Genomic DNA, 24622 nt, shown 5'->3' with positions numbered 1-24622 from the left:
TCAACTTCTTTCATTTGAATTGAAGCACTGGGCTCAGTACTAAAGACCAATATAAAACATTTTTTATTTCTGAAATGTTTTTTTTCTGCTTTTACTTTGGCTTCTGTTCATAGATGTAACAGATTTTTGGTGTTTATATTCTTTTACTCAAGACCAAAACAAGAGCTAATTAAGAAAAAATATCCAGAACCCTGCTTATATCAATTTGTTCTGTTGATATATAAAAGTATCAATATATTGATATCTATGTATGTGCAGTATGATTTTAAAGCCCTATCATCTAATTAGTCATGTGTTCATTTTTTTTAATTCTCTGAGATTCATGAACTTATTTACAGTTTGTCTAGTCTATTTTCTTTAGCACAGGGATTTGAGTATGCATTTGAAATTAAGTTACAGTTTTGAGACCAATTAAATCCATTAGGACATGTAGCTGATGAACATACTGCCTTTTTTCCACTTTTCTTTCTTAAAACAATTGACTGTAGCAAATCTGTAAATCTGAAAGGACTTAATTAGTATCCAGGGACAGTTTAATAGTATTTAATTAACAAAGACACCATAAATTACTTTGGGGGGGGGGGGGGGGGAAGTAACCAACCTCTCATTACATCACTATAGCAGTCCTTTGAGTTGGGTTTTTTTTTTGGTTGCTGGCTTTTTCTTTGTTTCTTGTTTTAAATATGAAATCCTAGTCAAAAGGAATATACTTTGCCATTTACAATGATTACAAGAAACCATATTTATCTTCAGACAAGTAAAAAAAAGTGTTTTAGAGCCTCATTACAATTTTTTGGTTTGTACAACAGATGGACTACAGGAAAAAAAGTCTTGAGAGGTTAAATAAAGAAGGGGAAACTAAATCACAGAAGGAAGCAGAAAGTAGACATTAATGGGAAAAGAAAAAAATAGTGAGTGCAGGACTCATATATATTTTCTTCCCCAAAAGAAAAGACTCATATACTTAGTGCCACAATACTTTTTCCATAAAATACTATCATTGCAGAAGGCATTATTATAATATTAAAACCTTTGCCTATTCCATATTCATTTTTATTTCTGTTACCATATCTCCACTGTAAAAGGCTGCATCTCTTCTTACTGAGTCAAAATAGAATTAAGCTTTGTAGTTTATTCATCTACTTCATCTTATTTGTACAGTCTTGACTGTACTCAACCTGACCTTTGCTCACTCCACTATTATTGATCATATTCTTCTAGAAGAATCCCTGCACCTATTTCAGCATGACACAACCTCCATTTTCTCCTATGCCAATTTATCTTGCATTCTTCATAACAGACTTCTGAACATGAGGCAGGTTTGTTCAACACAGAACAACCCAGGATTGTTAGGTTCAGATTGGTGTGGGGAGAAATAAACGGACTCCATAGATTAGTTGTCTCTGATTCAGCCATTTCTGCATCATAAAGCTTGGGGTGGGGTCTAGTGGCTACCCATAGTACATTAAAGGCAACTTATGTCTTTTCTCAAATTAGTAGTGATATGTACAGCTACTCCTCTACTGAGGATACTTTAAGGCGCGAGACAACACACTAATGGCTGCTCTTATTGGTAGTCAATTAGATTATTGCAAAGGAGGACTGGAATTCCAAATTTTCTCCATTTCAAACTGGGCTCTAAACCAGGACTGACTTCCTCTACATCACCTTCATATCACAGAATCTCAGATCAAAGGGATCTTAGAGAGCATATAGTTCCAATCCACTCCCATTGCAGGCAGGGACACCTCTTATTAATATTGTGAAGGCAGCTACAAAAAGGATTGAAAGATGAAAAAACAAACAAACCAACAAAAAACAAACGCTAAGGAAGACTGCAGCTGCACTCACGTAGTAGCAGGAAAATGCTGTCTATCACTCACAGTCTTCATACAAGATAGGGGCATGGGGGATTGCATGCAGTTGGACACAATGGTGCTGTCAAGAGGAAGCTAAAGTGTGCACTTGAAGTGTCAGTTTCCAGTGTACCTCTGCAAACGACACTAGAGTTAACATGGGCTTTTACTGACTGCAGAGTGTCAAATAATCACACAGGTTTTTTTCCATTTCTGTTTACTCAAGAAGATATATCCCATACCGAAGGAATAAAGGACATGGACACAATTCTTTTTAGAATGTTTTGAAGTGTGTGAGGTATTTGTCCTTTATTATTACAAAACTAACAATTCCTTAGAGAATTCATAAAATTGAGCCCCAACAATTAAAGACAAAAAGACATATTAAAAGCACAAACAAATAAATAAACAAAATACCTAATCAAAACATGCTTTCCCTCAGAGTAGACCTAGAATCTTCCAGGATTTTAGGATATGGACAATTCCACATAATTTATTTGGGAAAAATCCTGACCTAGTTTATGCATGTTTTCTATGTTTTCTTCCTGTCTATAGTAAAAGTATCATCTGCCCTTTCATCTGTGTTTATAAAGTAATAATAGAAATACATACAGCAAGATTGACACACCCTCAATCCCCCCAAAAAATCAGTTTTAGCAATTAAATTTTCACTGTAACTGCTATACCAGCATATTATTGTCTTGACCAGGATGTCCTTTGCAAAATTGCTCATTCAGATAAAGGAAATCTATAACACTAAAATCATCCTAAAATAAGGCATGCCTTATCATCCTAAATAACCTTTCAATAAAGGAGCATAAAATGTGGGCGATTAAAAGAGAAACAAAGGAGAGAGAATGATCCATCTTACGTTAGGGAATCACTGCTCAAATGGAAGAAATGGACATAAACCGGGATAAATGGTTTGTCTTCATTACCTTCATTTAAATAGATGTGAAATTAGGTCTTAATGGCACAAAAAGTCACACAACACAGTATCTAAATTTTACTTGAAACTATCATATTCAGCTTCATCCCTAGGTTCACAACCGAATATTTGCTTCTCCCTAGGACAGCAGACAACCTGAGATAACCAGCTCAAGTAACTACTTCCTTTCTAAAGGTTCCACCCCTCACATTTCTTGCCTCAAAACCCATCAGTTTGCAGTTGAACTATAACAGGCACAAAATCTGCTTAAGATTGGCAGCTTGTCACAGCTAAGAGTTGTTCCTCTATGTACTTCAAAGAGAAGCAGTGCTGTGTAGTTCCCAGCAGCTTCATCTGCTTTTGAAGTCTTGGAACTATCCATGGGAGATGTGTCCTGGAATAACTCTTTATGATTTTTTAATAAATCAAATATCTGAATCTCATTATTTATTGTGAAATTTATTTAAAATTTATTCAAAAAGAGCTTATGTTCTTTTTTTCTTCTATGTTAATGATAGTCATGAACCAATCAAGTAGATTATAGGATATACAAGAAATTCCAAACAAATATGGCATCTGTTTTCTAACTTAACCCTTGCCAGAAGCAGCACCAGAATTTAGGTCTTCTATTTCACTGGGCATACTAGTATAGCTTTCAAGTTGCCATAATTTTCTTCCAACTTGAAGTTTTAAACAAAATCAAAAGGCACAGCTGTTAGTAACTGTTAAGACAGTGCAGAAAACATAGTTAGAGTGTGACTGATTTGACAACTGTGAGCTCAAACAAACAGAATTTAGCAACTGAAGCATACTCATGAGTATACTTATGCTAATAAATCCACATTATTTGTTATACACTGCCTTACCAAAAGAAATTCTTGTAAAGTTAAGATTTCTTAAATTATGAAACATGAGTAGTGACACCCCTCCTCCCTCTCTTTGTACATGTGAATATATCTGCACATAGTTTAATGCTTTAGCCTTACCAGTGCTGTCATCATAAACAACAGTAACAGTTTTCCACTTGAAGAACTGCACAAGGTCAAGGATGGCACGGCTGAGTGAAGAGAAATCTGGATAGAGGCTGACATAGAAGGAGTCCTTGTTGTCTGACACCTGATGTTTCCAGCGGGTCTGGATATGTGGAACACCCAAAGCGTTGCAGATGGATTGCACAGCATTAGCTGAGGAGCTATGGGATGGTCCGAAGATGGCTGCCACCCCAAGGGACAGCTGATCGCAGGCTGAAGAGGAGACAGAAGTCTGTCAATGATGAGAGGAAAGAAGGCAGTGTGCCAGAAGGTATTGCACAATTCATATTAAACAAAAGGCACTCCATGAACTATAACTGTATTACTGACAGAGTTCCCTTCCTGGGCAATACTTTCATTTATACATGTCAACTTCAGAATATGTTTCCAAGCTTTCACTACAAACTGACAAATACCAATATTTAACATCTACATAGTGCTCAACTATGTTTAATAAACACTTCTAAGTCAGCAGAAGTCACAAAGGCCAGTAAATGTGTTTCTTTTATAAAGCACTGACAAGAAAAGAGAAGTATACTTAGCTGCATCACACATTTGAAAAACGGTCATTAGGACAGTATTCTAATCTAGTTTGTTTTAAGTGTTAACTTCTTCCTCAATCAATCAACTCTATTTCTACTGAGATCCTAATTACTCAGAAATTTTACATGTTAGGTAATTTCTAGTTAATTATCAGGTATATGATTAATTTCATTGAAATAGAAATTTGAATTTCTCTATCTGAAAGGAGACATGTTGACTAGTACAATTTAAAGGCCAACATTTTCCCTAAAATTAGATTGCTATCCACTAGTGAAAAAAAATGAAGCATCTCTGAAAAACTGGAAATACTCAATTTTCTTGCACTTATATTAGTATGTAAAACTGGCCTGAGAGTCACTGACATGATACTGCTGCATTCAAGTGCTTAGCTCTCTACTTTCTGATACAGGTTGAACCCTACCTGTACTGTTCATTACTAGTCTCTGGTGTGCGTTATCTCCCACAGCACTCTCCAGTATCATCTTGTGGAATGTTAGTTAGGACACACCAAAAAGAAGATAGGAAAAAATAGGCAATAACTAAGACCATGTGTTTCAGCTCATACCCTGCTCCTACGTTGTTCATTACCATGGGCATAACCTTTATGAGCATGCAGTTCTGAAAAACAATGGATTCTGTCTTCTAAGAAAACAACTTATTTGGTAGAGAGAAGTACTGAAAAGTATCTCCCTAATCCAAACTACATGTGAGTATGGGGTTTGATTAATTAATACTGTTACTCCACCATCAATGTCCCTGACAGCTGAGGAAACAAATAGTAGAAACACATCTTGCTGCATCCCTTTTCTCAGCAATTCAAAATTAATTCCTTTATTGTGCACATCCTTTTCAACTTCATGAAAATATTGCTAAATTTTTCAAGTGCATTCCAGAAACTATGCTGGCACACCTTTTTATTACCGTAGAACACCAGTGATTTAAATGAACCTCTCATAGACAGAGGATCTCCATTGCTATTCGGTGTGTTGCCTAAATGACTAGCTTGATAAAAAAACATTTATGCTAATATTGCCCTTCCTAAAAGTAATCAACAAGCTTTATGCAAATGTCAGTAAATGGGATCACTAACAACAGCAATAGCTACCAGATGGCTTTTCAATGGGCTTTTTTTTCTTCCCCGTTTCTGAGATTTCAATAATGAAATGCTTTCACACGTGATTTAATATAGCACTGGCTCTATCAGGCGCATGCCAATTTTTCTAGCACATTGACAAATATTTTGTTGCATTTGCATTATTCTTCACTTTAACAGTATCGTGGGATATCATCTTGCCTTTAGGTTGCTCTTTCATATAGTACATTTAAAAAACCATTAATATTTCATCTATATTCAACTTCAACAGTATGTGTTACTAAGAGGTCTAAACAGGCTATTTTTGATTCAGTGCCTGCCTGCTCACTAATGGACATAATAATGAACCACAGAAATGAGTCAAATGCTTAAATCTCATTGTTAAAGCTCTGCTTTGAAGCCATCATAATAAAATGAGCCATTTTATGTTAACCTTTAGCCTTTCATTCTGAACTCAAGCATCTGTGAACACAAATGTAGTTTGTGAATTGTGAATTGATGAAGTAAAAAGCTATTAACATTGGAAGATTACACAGATTTTGATACAGCTTGACCAGTCATAAATAAAGACTTACATTTTTGTCTAAGATGCAAGTGGGAGAAATTAATTTATGCAATCTATTCAATATATCTAATCAATAGTATGCTGTCATTATAACTTCAGCTATTATAGTCCTACAAGAATTAGCAACATGACATTAGGGCTAGCAAACTACAGCTAAAGGCTTAAGGTGGTTAGTTTCATCACCTCAGGAAAGACTTAACAATTTAAACATCTCAGAAATTTCTCTGCTCTCCACATCTTCCCTTGGGAATGGGGAGAAACCATTGCATTATATTTCACAAATTGTGCTGGATTCAGGAAGCAGTTGAATTTGGAAGGTGAGAAGGAAAAGAGAATGAAGTAGGCAGAATTAAGGATAGGACAATTTATTCACTGTTGGCTGAGATGGAAAGGAAAGAATAGTCTCTCTCAAAACCTGCTTAATCCACCATCACAAATACTAGAATAACAACTCAAAAATACACTCTTTAAAGTGGTGAGGTTTGCCTCTTTCTTTTACCATACACTCTCCTCTGCAAATAAACCACCTCCTTAGGCAAAAATGTTTAGCCTATAACATTTTTCATAAGTCAAAGCAACTTCAATGACCAAAGGGTGTGCATTTCTGTACAAATATGGATACTGTCCTTTTTCATAACCTACAAGACTCTACATTAGAACAGTTTTATTTGTCAAATAAACAGATTAAAAAGGTTAGCAATATTAACTCCGCATGCTAGTAAGAGGGGAAAAATTTTCCCATAAGTTCTAAACTGAAATTTTTAATCAGTATTAAATTCCACTTTGGGAATGTATTTCATGTACTTTCATCATGACACAACAGCTTTTCATTATGTATCATACCTAATGTTGCATCAATTGTTTTTATTCCTAGCTCATTATAACACCAAAAATCCCTTATTATATAAAGATGCCAGTGTTCAATACTTTGGAAAGGCTCGTTGGCACCAGATCACTTGGCAGATTTAGGCTAAAAACCTATCATAAGAAATGCAGGCTGACCTCTAATTCTTTCACCCTTCTTGTTCTCTTGTTAAGGATAACATCCATATAGTATTAGCTCTTCAATTTATAAAATGTTTTTAAAGAATACATAGTACAGTGCAAAATTCAGATCTACTTAGTTTGGCACTAAGCTTTGTATTTTTTCTTGTAAGCACATATTGACTTTTGGGGGTTTGCACTTCCTAGTCAAAGGCAATGATGCATAAAAACTTGAGTCTGTTGTCACTGATTTGCATGTGAAGCAATCTGAAAACTTGGCGCTTTTGAGAATCGAAGATATAAAAATTTAGCAAAAATGTTCAAAATGGCTTTTAATTTCTAACTGTTCTTTAAATAAACCATTTATAGTTAAGAGAAAATGGCTGAACTCAAGATTAAACACCTGATAACATGACTTAATATTTAGCCTTGTTTTTATACAATGCTGACATAAGATACATAAAATTACAACTACTTCTCTTTTGAAATCCATACATGATTAACTATATAAAGACATATGTGGAGATGTACTTAAAGTCATTGAATACCTAAAACTGAAATCCAGGTTGACTAGAATTTGAAGGAACTTGGCATTTTGGTGGATAAAGTCTGGAGACACTGTTTTCTTACTCCAAAGTAGGTGGTCTCAGGAACACCCTAGTCACAATATTCAGCAAAAGTTTTTTCAGATTTTAAATATTTAAGGAATAGCTTTTAGATAAGGGAGTAGGTGCAAAGGTGACAATTTAACTTTCAAGCAGTTGCATAACAAACTTCAATAAAGCAGCTCTTTAATGTCAGCCACAATGATGCCACAGTCTCATTCGATATGGTTGCATTGGATAGACATTTTTTCGCATAGGTAAACTAAGCACTGCTTAATTTCTCATTAAAAAGTTTAAATATGCAAAAGGATACCTTTTTTGGATGCTTCAAAACTATCATACAGATTTATCTTTTGAGTGTCATAGGTTAATGTGGTGTTTGGCAGAAGAGTTCTGTTTCTGTTGATTGTGTTCACAGCAAATCTGAAGGCTAATTCTTCTGCTCCCATTGGACCAGATTCCACACACTCAAAAATGCCTCCTAGTAGTGGAACAAAGACAAAAGAACAAAACAAACCACTAGTAAGCAAAAAGGACATAAAATAACATCTTTTATCAAACTTTTGGAAAATATTTGTCAGTCTGAAATATTTGATAAACCTGATAGAGTGTAACTCATTATTTTTGTGACATTTGAGCCAAACATTAACTAAACCAGCAAAATTAGAACTTACCTTAAAGAAACCTGTTGGATTTTTTTCTATACAATATTTATTTTATTGTTGTGCTTAAAAGAAATGTGGCAATGTACACTAACTACATTATTTAGAAGCAAACAGGAGAGGGTTGAAGAGTCTTTTTGGGTTTGTAAATCTCTTGCCTCTTACAACCCATCTCTCTTGACAGACTAGAGGTGTTAACTTTTTTATTGCAGCTGGCCCTTTGAATTCCTGGTGAAGAACCCTAGGTGCAGATGCTCATATAATATTAATTTAAAAGCACAAGCCCTAATCACTAAGATAAAATGTGATTAATATTTATTTAAACATTAGTAATTTAAAACTGGGAATGAGGCAATGATAGGAAAGGCAGACTCTTAAGAAAAAATTACGTATCTAGGGAAACGACGCAAATTGATTAAGCATAGAATGTATTTAGATTCAGTAACCAATATTAACAATATTTCAGAAGCTAAAGCAAAAGAAACATGGCTAACACTCAGGTAAAAATAAGCCTAGTACACTTTAAAACTGAAAAAAATGACCATCTTAATTTGCACAATAATGAGAGGCAACCTACTGCTTTTGAAGTCAATGAAATGCTCTATTCAGGGAAAGGCATTCTGATAGACAAGATTTTGTACTGCTAAGACACAGAAGATATACATTGCAATTCAGGCTGTGACATATATAGGAGGATACTATTTTGATTTGGGGATAATATTTTTAAAAAGTTGCAGAAATCTAAAAATTAATTAATAAATTATAAGTATAGATATTCAGAGATAATAAAAAGAAATTTCCATAAATATGAAAATCAAGATACATTTCATAGGCTTTCCTAAGGCATCTGGAAGGAAGTTATTCAAACTTATCATAATAAAACAGGATCACACAAACAGGTGTGAAAAAATACGTCCTAAGCTAAAATGGACTAATAAAATATTACAGTATATTTATTTTCCCAGAGTTTTAAAATTGGCAATTTCTTCTGTAACTTCAATGTGTTCGAAGTACAACACAATCTTCCTTCTTTATTCCTGTGTTTTTTATTCTGCTAACTTCTAAATTCTTGAGATAGGGAATTCCATGGCAAAGATATAGCCACTACTCTCAGCATATGAAAAAAATAAAAATGAAATTTTATTTTGATCTCCCATATCTGGATAATTCCAAAAGTAAGTGACAGTCTATCACATAGTAAGACAATTTTATGAAGATGCCAAAGCTTCCATCTCCTGTGAGTGACAAAAGTGTGTGCCGACATGCACCATTCAGTGGTTTCTTCCCTCACTCACTGGTTCTCTGTCCCTGTGATAAATGTACTGCCTGAAAAGCTGGCAGCATATGCTCTCTCTTTTTCAGAGTATATTTCCATTCCTAAGGAAAACAGAGGTAGAATACACTGTTTCTGTTGTTCTATGATTAGAATTTTGCTAGGAGGAAGGAAAACATATCTTCGGATTCCTGCTCTTGAATATTTTCATATTTAACACTAGGTAGACACTGAATTAAAAATAAGAAGAACCCTGGAGGAATATAAATTAGACCATTTATTTGAGGTTTCCCAGCTGTTTCCTAACCTGTAGGTTGTCAAACTTCCACTAGGTTCATTTCCTTTCAGTTTTATGCTACTTCTGCCTCTCTCTGCTCAAGCAGCAGGGGAGAAACATTCCACAGTTAAATATTTTGGATACTGGCAGTTGTAGGTTCATCTTCACCTTCACACTAAGAGACTCAAATCAACTGGTTCTCAAAAGTGTGCCATTTTCTACTAATATGCAAAATGACTGAAAATGCCAGGCTCCTTAGTTGTGACTACAGCTGTTAGCTTTGGCCAACCTAAATTGTACATGGGGCACCACTATTTTTAATTGAATGTCTAAAGAGTTTAAATTGAACTCACACAATATGCAGAGCAGGAGTTTAGACAGACACACCTTTGCATTCTGAATATCAGAACACAATAAAAAGCAGATCCTCATTCTCCAGATGGACAGAACTCGTAAATGTGCTTGGAAGTCTATGTGTCAGATACCTCCAGGATGCTCACCAAAGACACATGAATGAGTTACAGCACTGTCAGAATGCAAAGTTTTAAACTGGTTTTTTTCTATTGATGCATAAGAAGTAAGCAGAAACTTATTTGGTAACTTTAAACTGCCTTGGTCTCACTATTATGTTCCTATATTTTTTGCTGAGTATGTAAATAATAGCAAAAAAACAAACCAAAACAAAACAAACTTTTGTGTATTTTTAAAGTCAATGTCATGTAAACCCACTGGCTTAATACTGGGAGACAAGGCAGAAACTATATTGCATTTTTTATCAAAGGGAAAGGAAAATAATAAAAAGAATTTGCTTTCCAGCTCAAGTATACTCAATTATAAAGGGATAGTGGTATCCAGAAGCTGTTATAGCAGATTGTGCCTTGTTGTTCCCTCACAAGAAGGCTGTTCTTTACTGCTGCTGTGCTTTATAGCTAGGACAGCCTTATTAATAATCAAATTGAGGAATGCACTGCATGCCTTCAGATAAGCAGACAGAAGAGTCATAAATCTTGCTATTGATATGTGGACAAGCGGCCAAACCAATGCCTATCTCTGTCTAACAGCTTGAGAAATGCAGGTATTGTGATTTGTCTTATTTTCAACAGAGCTTATAGACCCATGATAGGCAGAAACATCAGTTCTCAAATACAACCAGCAGCACATCCTAGAGGAAATGGCTGAAATTCCACTACTGCCTCAAAACAGGGACAGAAAACTTAAAAGTAATAAAAAAATGTGTATATAAATCTTAGCTTGCTTTAATGGTCTCATACATGACTTCTTCATTTACAGAGTTAGTGATAAGGTGGTTTGTCTGTGCCCTATAATAGAGGAATATGGCATCATGCATCTACAGTTCAAAAAAAGCCAGTCAGCTTGATACACATCTTTGCAAAAATTACCACACCACTCCCTCTGCAAAAGATATTTTCCTGCTCTTAAGTACCTGATTTCACAAATAATAGGATAACATGGAATGTTTCAGCTTTCCATTTCTATTTTACAACAGGGTCCAATTTGAAGATCACCATCTTTGTGTTTTGCATTATCATCTTCATATAGAGTCTGATAATACCCAGCAGTAAGTACAAAGCTGCTTAACTACACAAAATCACTAGACAAATCCAAGTGTCAGAACAACTTATTAGGAAATCTCTCCTCCTCTTACTTATAGACAACTTTTGAAACAGTCATGCCATGAAACTTGAGCTATTGTTACCTACATGAAAACATCCACATTCAAGCAAGATTCAAAAGTATCCGAGTAAGACTACAAACAAGCAAATAGCAAATCTGGCTAATACTAAACTAAAGAACTCTTTTGTTTCTAGTATAGTCACAAGTTTCTTTCAGTAGAAAAGAATACTATTTAATTACAGTTACAGGCTAATTTTTTAATCTGTCCCCTCTGAAAAATTAAACTTTTAAACATATAACAGAGGGCAGCATTGCCTCAGATCATAATTGATCAAATCAGTTGAAATGGAGCTTACAGACTGCTTGAAATTATTTAGTCTGAAATAACTGGCTTTTAATAACCTTGCAAGTGTAACAATTATATACACAGAATTAAAACTTCCATTGTTTTCAAACATCAATATAACAAAGTAATTCAAATAAAACATTTTTCACATTAACAAAATTATGGAAACAATAACATTAATCATAGTTTTAACTGTAAGTCTGGCTTTCTTGCATGAAGATATAAAATTAAGTTTCTTTTCTTTCTAGTATCAAACCAACTTGAGAGAGATCTTGCACATACATACACATGTTATAAATAGATTTTTTTTAACATTATAACCATATTATCTTTATCATGGACCAATCTGCACAAATTTACCAATGGTTATGGAGGCTTTTATTAATACATTATAAAAATTATCATCAGTCACATATGACATGAACACAACACTATTTTTTTAATGATACAGTAACTTTTAAAATATAATAATGTAATTCCCTATCTAAGTAACATGAAAAATGTGACTGAGAGCCTGGAGAAAAAAACATTGCCCAATAACTTTTCTTGCCATAATTATATTTTGAAAGTATACAAATATATTTATGTTTTACTGATAACTTTATATAAAGTTCTATAGGACTGAAAATATTTTATTTCTTCTTCCTCACCTCAGATCAATACTTGGAATTTAGGATAACTATGGTGTCCAGATCTAATACTGCTCTGACAAATAGAAATCTCTGATTATTTCCCATTAAGAAAACCTGAACTCTCAGACAATCTTTCTTTAATGAACTGGAAAACTTGTGAGAAAGGAGTAACTGGTATCTGTGATAAGCAACTTTCCTGAGGTGTCTTAAGACAGAATTCAAGAAATTCTGTCAGGTATTATGCTATTAAAATGTATGTTTATATCTGACATATTCCAGTTTTGAAATTGGCCATTTGGTAATCAAAGCAAATGATTTTGCAACAGGGCTACTATGTGAGGAAGAGAATAACTCAAAAGCATGTTATTGAAAGTTCAATGGACAGTAGTATACTATAGATATTTACAGAGATAGAAGTGATGGCTTCCAAGAGTGAAGGGACTACACTTCTCCAAATAGATGTATAACCAGAAGGCAGTGAAGAGACTCATCTAAAAAAAATTGATATCACTGACACGGCAGTTATGGTACTAAGAGCAGGAGACATGGTAGGTGCTGTGCTACACTGACTGATCAAGGCTGCTGGCTGAAGGCATTTTAGTCCTAATCAAGCATGCTATGCACTGCATTGATAATCCTCTTTCAGATTCTGTTATGGATTTCAAAGGTGTAGAGATGGCTCAAAGCCCTCCTTTAAAGGCTGACAGCTTATGCTTGTGCTTCCTACAAATGCAGGACAAAATTACATCTTAGCCACTTATTTCTGTCTGAAGCAGGATTTAAGAAACTGAATCACTTCAATCAAGACTTTAAAAATGAATGAAAAATTTTCTTCTTTATGACCTTTTCCATAAAGTAACATAGTTCATAGAATTATATAGACTTAGAATACAACAGTCTGAATCCGGACTATACTCTGTTTTCATTATTCCTTTTCAAAATTATATTGAAAGCTTTCTGTATTTTGCAACAGGAAAAAGTTTAAAAGGATCACTTGACAAAGAAAATGCTGTTTCTTTGACTGGTTTTGTGTGGATAAGCCACTGTGGAAAAAGACAGTACACTTCAGCAGTATCCTTTATCCATTCTGAGTGCATATAGGGTTTGGAGGAGGAAAGCCGGATCTGGGATTTCTGGGGTTTGCTTTCATTGCCTCAGATTTCCTGCATGACTTTGGAAAAGAAGCTTTTCTGAATAATATATATATATATATATATATATATATATATATATATATATATATATATATTTAGTACCTCAACACTGCAATAGAGATACAATTGTTGAAAAATTTAACATGTTTTGAAATGAGATATAATTTCTGTTAAACACATTCATAGAATCAGTGTATGAAGGCATGATCACAAAATCCTACAAATTTTGCACTGTAAAATGTGTGGAACTATAAGCTTCAGCATCTAAGTTATCTTTTGATTGATATTTTAGTGCATTTGCATGATACTGGCAACTTTAAGGTATGCTTTTCCTAAAAGGATTTGAATTATCCACTGATTTAAGACAAATAAAACTCTATATTCCCTGATTGTACATTAAATAAGGGGGTAAACAACAAGTCACTGTTAGGTTTAAGCTGTTAATGTTAAAGTAAATATACCAATAGAAATAGTGTGATTTGAGTTTCCTAAATGTACAGAAATAAGGAATAACACAAGGAAATAGAAAGCGTGGCTCTCATTTGAACAAAAGTTTGCTTATCTTATAAAAGTGGTGAAAAAGATTTTAAAAGGTAAGTACATAAAAATGATAAATATTTTCAAAATTGTTTTCAATGTACCTGGGTACAGTCTAACACCTTCTTTAAGTCAGATGTGAAAAACAACACACATCAGAATCCTGTCTTTCATCAGCACAGTTCCAAACATGCTTTGAAAAGTAATAAAAAAAATTACAGCTTAAAAAATCATTACTAGGCTGGAATATGCAGCATACTTATAAAATGTGGCTTCTGATAGCATCTCTATTTATAAGTAGCACTCCTTGCAGTCAGAATATCAATAAAGCATGACTAAAGATGACAGACAAAATAGCAACACCTGAACACTTTCATCCACAGTGTTAGAATGCACAATCTGTAACATTTCTTCCCACTTCAAGGGGTATACATTAGCTTCCTCTGACATTCTAAGCAATTATTACAGAATACACTTGATAATTTCAATGCAATTACAATATTCACATAATATTTAGTCTCTCGGGATTCACAGTACCAAAAGGAAACAAAATAATATGGCCCCAGATTTTACTAAAATGTGATTTTCAATACTTTGCCTAACAAAATATTTTAAATTGCCTTAAAACAACATGATTTTTTCCTTCCCTTGTTTTTTTTCCAAGAGGCAGTTGACACCCAGATAAAGAATTCCTTACTATTCATGAAGAAAACTTTTTTTCTCTAAAACTTTTGTAAAAAGTATGCAAACTTAAATGCTTAGATTTTACATAAATAGTCCTACATTGGTTCTTGTGAAAGGAAGTCTTACATCTGTATATAGACTACTTAACGGGCAGCTCATGGCTAGGCTTCGCGAACGAAGATTTGAGAAGGGCACTACCCACGCTTGCTGCAAGCGTGCTGGTGGCTAAAAAGGCCGATACGGGATAGGCAGGTCCAGTCACAAAAGGCACAGCGGAACGTCTCTCTAGGTGACATTGGCAAGGAACGGTTCTTTCTGCGTTGTCTTTTCTCCTCAAGACTGACTCTCCGTGCATTCTCAAAGGAAGCAGCAGCGTCGTGAACGGTGTGTCTCCATGAATCCCAACTGGAGGCCAGAGTGGACCATTGGTGGCAGTCAATATGGCCAAGCCCGAGGTGTTGTTTCAGGGAGTCCTTGTATCTCTTCTTCAGGGCTCCTCTCTTGCAGCAGCCGGTGGTGAGTTCACCATAGAGCACAATCTTCGGAAGGCGGTGATCCTCCATCCTGGAGATGTGCCCTGCCCAGCGCAGCTGCGTTCTCATCAGCATGGCCTCGATACTGCTGACCCCTGCCTGTTCAAGAACAGACACGTTGGTCACGTAATCAGACCAGTGGATGTTTAGGATTGAACGAAGGCAGCCCTGATGGAAGCGTTCGAGAAGCCGCAGGTGGTGGCGGTAGATGACCCAGGATTCAGACCCATATAAAAGAGTAGACAGTACAATGGCTCTGTAGACACTGATCTTTGTACTTTTCTTCAGGTGTTTATTGGACCAGACTCTTTTATGGAGTTTTCTGAAGGCTTTGTATGCCTTTGCTAGCCTGTTGTCTATCTCTTTGTCGATCTTACTGTCTGAGGAAATGATACTTCCCAGATAGGTGAACTGCTGGACTGACTTAAGCTCTGAATTGCCTATGGTGATGTGAGGATGATGGAAGACTTCTTGAGGTGCAGGTTGGTAGAGAACTTCCGTCTTTCTCAGGCTGAATGCCTCCCTGACATCCGATCCCGCCAGATCTCGGAAGCTAAGCAGGGTCAGCCCCGGATTAGTACTTGGATGGGAGACCTCCTGGGAAATGCCGGGTGCTGTAGGTTCTAGTCCTGAGGACTTCACTGGCACTGTCCAAGCTCGCTCGGCCGTGGCAGATGGACCTCAGGACTTAAACGGTGGGGCCAGTTCTGCACATGCTGAGCCTCACCTAAAACTCCACTGCGCAGGCTGGAAGGACACACCCACGTGGGGACAGCCCTTCCCAAATCTTCGTTCGCGAAGATGAGCCACACGTGGGCAGCTACAATCTCCTAATTTGGCTGCTTATACATTTGAAATATACAAGTCATAGATTTAATTTCATTCTAGAAAGAGTCAAAATATATTAGAACACTGATAAAACCAGTTCCCTAACCTCATGCAGACCATAGATGAATACCAACAGTAGGCCAGGACTTTTTCTTTCCATCACACTACAGGCTATTTGCCTTTTCAAACACTAGTTTTTGTCTGAAATCACATTTGGGAAGCCAAACTGTACACAGGCAATGAATAAAATTGCATCCAGGTTTTCATTTGCACAAAATAAATAGACAATAAGAAAAATTGTATTTTCAACTTAACTCCTACAATATTGTGCTATTTAACAATAATATGTCTACATCTTCTCCGGGGACACCCACTTGTTGCGGGGGAGAAGCTTGCATGTCCTAATGAGGTTGACAGCTATGCTGGTGGTGGTTTGTGCCTCCAGTAGGGTCTCCCCTACTGCCAGACAGGTCTCAGCTGAAGGGTCAGACAATGTGTGTCCATGGGTAGGATGAGCTTCCAAGCCCCCCAGCAACCATCCTAGGAGAAGGACAACTCTAAATCCATACCCGGGCAGATGGAGCTTGCTTAGCCCTGTAAGGCCATCCATCTAAGAGAAGGATACTCTAACCAAACCTGCATCCTGAGATATTCGCTGTCACCATCCAAGCTTGCTCGGTCCTGTCAGATGAACCTTAGGAGTAAAGGGTGGGGGCAGTTCTGCACACACTGTGCCTCACCTAAAAAATCCATTGTGCAGGCTTGAGGGGTTCACCCACATTGCAAAGACCTGTAGCGACAGGTGAGGGTTGAAATGGCAGGCAATAGGAAGCAGCTGGAAGCCGAAAACCCAATACTGCATGCAGGTGGTTCAGGATATTGTTCATTCAAGACTGACCCCGGAGATGACAGTCTCGTCGGGTTGCATCCTGAACAACCAAACAGCTTTTTCTATGGACAGAACTGCCTGCTCCACACAGAGAGGGGTCTGGAAAAAGTGCCCTAAATAAAGCTCATCTCCACACCCGGTTGGATAACCGCGGCCAACTGGCATCTTCCATGTGGTCAAACAAGAACAAAGAGATTTCAAAGGCATACACCTGCCACTAAAGGTGTGTTCAAATTAACACTCGCATGTTGGAACACCAGAACCATGCTTGATTCTGTGAATAGTGGATGTCCTGCTTGTCATTCTGCTCTAATTGCCCACGAACTGTCATGGCTCAACACTGACATGGCTGCTCTCAGTGAAGTTGATCTTCACGAGGAAGGCAGCCTTAAAGAACATGGTGCTGGCTACACACTCTATTGGTCAGGCAAACCCCAAACCAAAAGACACCTTTCAGGAGTTGGCTTCATGATTAAAAACTCCATTGCCTCCAAACTTGAAAATCTGCTGACGGGTCATCCCAATCGTATTATGTCCTTACGCTTCCCACTACACAACAAACAACATGTTCTTTTTAGTGTACATGCCCCAACTCTCCAAGCTGACCCTGCGGAAAAAGACAAATTCTACACCAACCTGCGCTGCCTCACCCAAAAAATTCCTGCAGATGATAAGATCATAACCCTTGATGACTTCAACGCCAGAGTAGGTAAGAACTCTGAAGCCTGGAAAGGAGTCCTGGGCAAGCATGGCATTGGAAGCTGCAATGACAATGGACGCCTCCTGCTAGAGTTTTGTGCAGAAAGAAATATAGCCTGAAGACAACCTGGATGCATCCTCGATCCAAGCACTGGCACCTCATTGACTATATCTTAGTGCAACAGAGAGATGTCAGAGATGTCCGTTATACCCGAGTGATTCCTAGTGCAGAATGTTAAACAGACCATCGCCTTTTGTGTTGCAAACTTCACCTTCACTTTGAGCCCAAACCTAAGAGACGTGGCATTCCAAGGAGGAGGCTCCAAGTCAACAATCTTCAAACAGCCACAGTGAGAGAAAGCTTTCAGGTAAACCTTCAAACCAGACTTAAAGATAATCCCATAGATCCCTATCCTGAAGCACTTCGGCAACATCTTAAAAATTGCATGCTGCAGTCCTCTGAAGAGTCCAGAGGGTTCTCCTCCAAGAAAAGCAAAGACTGGTTTGATGAAAACAATCAAGAGATCCAGAAATTGTTGAACAAAAAGAGAACTGCTCACCAAACGTGCCTTGCTCAGCCATCTTGCCAAGTAAGAAAAGCTGCCTTTCATCTTGCATGCAGTAAGCTCCAATAGAAACTTCGAGACATCCAGAACAAATGGTGGCTCCACCTAGCAGAAAAGTCGTAACTATGCGCAGATTTGGGTGACCAAAGAGTATTCTATGAGGCCCTGAAAGCAGTGCACGGACCCACACACCAGGTTCAAAGGCCCCTACTCAGTGCAGATGGTCAAATGCTTCTAACAGATAAAACCTCCATCCTGAACCGATGGTCTGAGCACTTTCAGACTCTCTTCAGTGCCAACTGTGTAGTCCAAGGCTCAGCAATGCAGTGCATTACACAACAACTAGTGAAAAATTAATTGGATGCAGCCCCTACTATGGGAGAGACATTAAACGCCATACAACAGGTGAAAACGGGAAGCTGGGGTTGATGGAATTCCACCTGAAATCTGGAAGCATGGAGGTCAAGCACTCCATGCCAAATTCCACGAGCTTGTTGTGTGTTTCTGGGAACAAGGCGAACTAACATCAGATCTCCGTGACACAATCATCATCACCCTCTACAAGAAGAAAGGAATAAAATCAGACTGCTCAAATTACCAAGGTATTACTTTGCTCTCCATTGCTGGTAAAATCCTTGCAAGAATACTTCTGAACAGATTAGTACCCACTATTCCAGATCTTCTACCTGAAAGCCAGTGTGGTTTCAAACCAATAGGAGTACCACAGACATGCTATTTGTTTTCAGACAACTACAAGAGAAGTGTAGGGAACAGAACAAAGGTCTCTATGTAACCTTTGTTGACCTCACCAAAGCCTTTAAAACTGGGAGCAGAAAAGGCCTGTGGCAGATCTTGGAACATTTAGGATGTCCCCCCCAAGTTCCTCAAAATGATCATCCTCCTACATGAGGATCAGCATGGACAAGTCAGATATGGTGATGCACTCTCTGAGCCCTTTCCAATAACCAGTGGTGTGAAACAAGGTTGTGTTCTTGCACCAACTCTATTCACAATCTTCTTCAGCATGATGCTCCAAAGAGCCACAACAGACCTTGATAAAGAAAACAGCATCTACATCCGATATTGTACCGATGGAAGCCTATTCAACCTAAGGCGATTGAAGGCCCACACCAAGACCCTGAATCACCTTGTCCGTGAGCTGCTTTTTGCTGATGATGCTGCCCTCGTTGCTCACACGGAAGCAGCTCTGCAGCTCTTAACATCCTGCTTTGCAGAGGCTATTGAGATTTTAGGTCTGGAAGTCAGCCTGAGGAAGACAGAAGTTCTCTACCAGCCTGCACCTCAAGAAGTCTTCCATCATCCTCACATCACCATAGGCAATTCAGAGCTTAAGTCAGTCCAGCAGTTCACCTATCTGGGAAGTATCATTTCCTCAGACAGTAAGATCGACAAAGAGATAGACAACAGGCTAGCAAAGGCATACAAAGCCTTCAGAAAACTCCATAAAAGAGTCTGGTCCAATAAACACCTGAAGAAAAGTACAAAGATCAGTGTCTACAGAGCCATTGTACTGTCTACTCTTATATGAGTCTGAATCATGGGTCATCTATTGCCACCACCTGCAGTTTCTTGAAAGCTTCCATCAGGGCTGCCTCCGTTCAATCCTAAACATCCACTGGTCTGATTATGTGACCAATGTGTCTGTTCTTGAACAGGCAGGGGTCACCAGTATCAAGGCCATGCTGATGAGAACGCAGCTATGCTGGGCAGGGCACATCTCCAGGATGGAGGATCACCGCCTCCCAAAGATTGTGCTCTATGGTGAACTCACCACCGGCTGCTGCAAGAGAGGAGCCCTGAAGAAGAGATACAAGGACTGCCTGAAATAACACCTCAGCCTTGGCCATATTGACTGCCACCAATGGTCCACTCTGGCCTCCAATCGGGCTTCATGGATGCACACCATTCACAACACTGCTGCTTCCTTTGAGAGCGCACACAGAGTCAGTCTTGAGGAGAAAAGACAACGCAGAAAGAACCGTTCCTCGCCAATGTCCCTAAAGAAGACATTCCACTATGCCTTTTGTGACCTGATTTGCTCATCCCCTATCAGCCTTTTCAACCACCAGCATGCTTGCAGCAAGCATGTGTAGCACCCTTCCCAAATCTTCGTTCACGAAGCCTAGGCATAATGATGATGACGATGATGACTACGTACAAAAGCTGGGGAAAATATCTTTTATTTTTGTGGATTTGTTTTGGTTGTGGTTTTTTTTTTTTTTGGAGGGGTTGGGATTTTTGTTCCATTTTGTTTTAATAAGGTAAACAAGAGTCAAGAAAGAATGTCAAATCTTACTGGAGTTTTTGAGGCACAGCTTAGAAAAGTTGGTCATCTAATTTCTCTGAAGAAATTCAGAGACTGTGGCTTAACAATTACAAAAATCACTTCACAATTCCTGGAAAGCAAAAAGGTTTCTCTGGAACTGTAGACATCTGAGCAGGTACAGATTATATTTCTTATGCTGCAGTATAAGAATCTCATGCTTGGATTCCTTAATAAATAAAGATGCAACAGAAAAGGGCTTAAACTTCACAGAATTCAGCAGACTCTTAATGGGAAAAAGCTCAAGGCACACCTTACATGAAAGACAACTTCAAGGGAATATACTGCTTCTGATTATGTGGCTACTAACTTTTTTCTAGCAAACATGTTAAAGCATTGTCTGTAAAACAGAAAAGAAATTCCACCATATACACAGAACGATGTCCTAACTAGCAGACAATACACTTTCATATAACATAATTTACAATTTAGATTAAAGATTACATAGACAGGAATTTTCAGTCTGCAAGATCCAGAAAACAGGAGCAAGCCTGAAATTATCATATATTTCTATATACCTCTGCTAGTTATGAAATAGGACTCAGCCTATAATTTCTAGATTATTTGCTTCTTATCCAGTATGTTTCTTGTAGAAAATGCTTAAATAGGACTGAAAGACAGGGTCAGGACCCAGATTTTCTTTCTGAAAAATCTACAGTCCCGGCCTGTAGGTTCCAATTTGCTTTCTTATTTCTTTCTTTGTTTCCTTCTACAATACTAGTGCACCATATCTGATGTCTTACAGTCAGATCATCTTCTGCTCTTTCTGATTAAGTAATTTCTAATGCATCTTCAACATCAAATATTATGATGTGCTAACCAGAAGTACCTTCAGAGTCAGATTCCAGTTATCGTTACTTTGACTCACCCTGCTAAAACCAAGCAGGTGATTTAAAAGCAACAAAACAAACACTGTGGGATCCAGAAAATGACAATCAAAAAAATATGATTTCTTTTTTATCTTTTTTTTGTAAAGAAAAAATCAAACCCCAGATTCTCACACTTAAGACATATATGAATCCTTGAAATAAACAGTTAATTTCCTCTTTCCAAAAACCATCACAAAACAAAAATTTTAATGAAATTACTCAGAAAACTTAAAGTTTCAACATGTCCTAAAAAAATCATTTCTCTCTTAAAATAAACTTTAAGAATACTCATTAGCATACTCATGACTTTAGACGTTATAAAAAGTCAATAAAAGTTGTTTTGGAGTCAAAAGAATAGAACTCAAATTCTGCAAATGGATGTACAAAAAAATGCCTGACTGCTGTTAAAGTGAAAATTCAGTAATTGGACACAGTGTGATTTTCTTTTCTAAAGACTGTGTATATGAGATAAAAAAGAAAAAATTCTTGTCTTGCATATGGTATTATAAAGTGAGAAAAACTAGATTTCTCAGTTACTTTCATATTTCAGTGAAATATTTTCAAGTTTTAGTTTGCCACATCATGTTTAAATGTTACATATGTTACAGTGCATTACCTGGAACAGCTTATTGTTTCCATTTTGCCCTCAAAGCTACTGAAACATAGATTTTCTTCAGTACTGCTTGTAGCATTTAGTCATCTTTTCAAAGTGTTTGCTGACTGTATTACAATTTAAGTTTGAAACCGCTACTATAAAGATACTGTGAGATATCAGAAAAAGCTGCAATAGTCATAAAAGAATTTAAAAAATCAAACTTCACAATCACACTGATGGAAGAGTTTTAAATGTGACAAATACTTTTGCTGGTATAATTAATAATGCTTACTTCAGTACTCAAATGCTTCCAAAGATGTTTACATTAGAGAGTTGATTAGAAAAATCATTAAATTTTCATCTTAGCAACATTCTCATCAAAATCACTTTTGCCAAAAGTATTACTACCCTGGTTAAAATTTGGTATGTGCTGCTAGGAAGCAATTTTCAGAAGACTATGGTGGCTTATTGCATGTTATTTAGAAACATCTTCACTATTTTTATCCCTACTGTACCAACTGTCTGGATAGCAAAAAATTGGTATTTTTGTAGTCTCTCAATGATTACCATTTGAAATCTTCAGCCACAGAAGGAAAAAAAACCACAACCAAAAAAATCCCAAACAAACAAACAAAAACACAAAAAAAATACCCAAAACAAAAAAAAAAAAAAAAAAGGAAAAAAGGGGTGGATGTACTGTGAATACAGAAACAAGCACATAGTATGAACAAGTAATATTAGATGTGAATGATACGAATGCCAAGGAATAAGAAAGATATGGATGTTTGATGCTGTTATTAAAGTTAGTGTGGATAAAAGAAGTTAAAAAAAATCCCCTTCTTTTCAAAACCAGAGAAATTAGCTGTTTCTGCTGCAAAACTGTGCAGATTTAATTCTAAAGTTTTAAAAATACATTGATCCAGATTCCTTGAACATGTCTATTTCATAAATTATAGCAATAGTGAAACATTACATTTTGTAACGCAACCCTAGATTAATAACAATCTCAGTATGACTTATGCAAACAAGACTAGCAGAAGAAATTTAGACTGGCTTTCCAAAGAAGTGTACAAAATATACTATATTAATTCCATAAATAACAGGAAAAAAATTTAAATTATCTTCTAAATATGACAAAAACATTGTACAGATCTTGTCAGGGATTCATATTTCTGAAGTAATTTAATTAATGTGATAAATACCAATCAATTATGTGCTAATTTATATGAAAGTTGAGTGCTTCAGAAAATAATAATTTATGGCAGACTCCTGCAAAGATTCCTGTGTGATCTTGAAGGAAACAAGCAAAAATGTTTAATGAGGTACAAGAGGGTCTGTTTCCAAATGCTACATATCAGAGATACTGATTCACATCTCCAGTTATAAACCAGCACTGTTTAATTCACAGCCTCCAGTATTGTTATTGGAGAGGCTGCAGGAAAGCGTTGCACAAAAGCAGAAGGTAAAAACATTTGATCTGAAGTACAGAGATACTTAATATCCTACACTCCTCTCTCATTTGCAATTCATTTGACTGTCACTTGTGTTTCTTAATAATTATCCAATTTTCTTTTCCATGAGAGAAAAGGTGCTTATACTGCAAATGACTGAAACGCAATCTAGATATAAAAATGATGCTTCCATGGTATATACTTTCACCCTGTTTCCATCTTAATCCCAAAATTCAGAACTAGTTGTATCCAGAGTTTGGGTTTACAATGAACATGAATTATATGTAGATATTTTACATTTTAAAGAGTCTAAATGTCAAGAAGTTATTAGCTAATATGATAATTAGTCTCTAAAAAGTTGTTCACTAATTTGGTAATTAAGACTTAATGACTGAATTGGAAACCACTTGAGCGAAAAGGAAAAGCTGTTTTGGCAGAAAACAGGAGTTATATGCCCTACCTTATTTGAACCCTGTATATAGAATAAATGTGATTTTATATAAAGTAACTTTTCCTTTTTATTCTCTCTTCTTTATATTTTCCTAGTGCATCACCAAACAGATGCATCTTTAACCAGAATACTATAATCCATGACCACAGTATTTACTTTTTTATTTACGAGGATATACTTAAAACCAAAAAAAGTCTAAAATATTTTAAACTACTTTGGCCACAGTGAAGACTCACATTCGTAACAGAAGACTAGGCAGCAAAAACACTCCATGTTTTCATTTTAATTGGGTGATCCTATGGTGTAATGAAGAGCACTCTGGACTCTGAATCCCAAGGACCTGAGTTCCAGTCTCAGTAGGGACCGTCCCCTGGCAGTTCAATGCCTCCCTGCCATCCGATCTCGGATGCTAAGCAGGGTCAGCCCCTGGTTAGTATCGGGTGCTGTGACAGTCCTGAGGACTTCACTGTCACTGTCCAAGCTCACTCAGACATGGCAAATGGACCTTTAGGACTTAAACGGTGGAGCCAGTTCTCTGCATGCTGTGCCTCACCTAAAAAATCCACTGCGCAGGCTGGAAGGGCACAGCCAC

General features: G+C 36.9%; 1 protein-coding gene across 3 annotated transcripts in view; it reads right to left on the bottom strand.

Annotated features, from left to right (window-relative positions):
• The window catches only part of GRIK2 (glutamate ionotropic receptor kainate type subunit 2), a 389366-nt gene that overhangs the window by 249225 nt on the left and 115519 nt on the right, over positions 1-24622 (bottom strand). For all 3 annotated transcript variants that reach the window (XM_071548811.1, XM_071548810.1, XM_071548812.1), the window contains exons 3-4: positions 7919-8086; positions 3771-4028 (exon numbers count right to left, since the gene is read on the bottom strand). In XM_071548811.1, the coding sequence (XP_071404912.1) occupies positions 3771-4028; positions 7919-8086 (426 nt within the window). The remainder of the gene's footprint in view (positions 1-3770; positions 4029-7918; positions 8087-24622) is intronic.

The sequence above is a fragment of the Pithys albifrons genome, chromosome 2 (assembly GCF_047495875.1).
Source record: "Pithys albifrons albifrons isolate INPA30051 chromosome 2, PitAlb_v1, whole genome shotgun sequence".
Lineage (NCBI taxonomy): Eukaryota > Metazoa > Chordata > Aves > Passeriformes > Thamnophilidae > Pithys > Pithys albifrons.
This window is presented reverse-complemented; position numbering and strand designations above follow the sequence as displayed.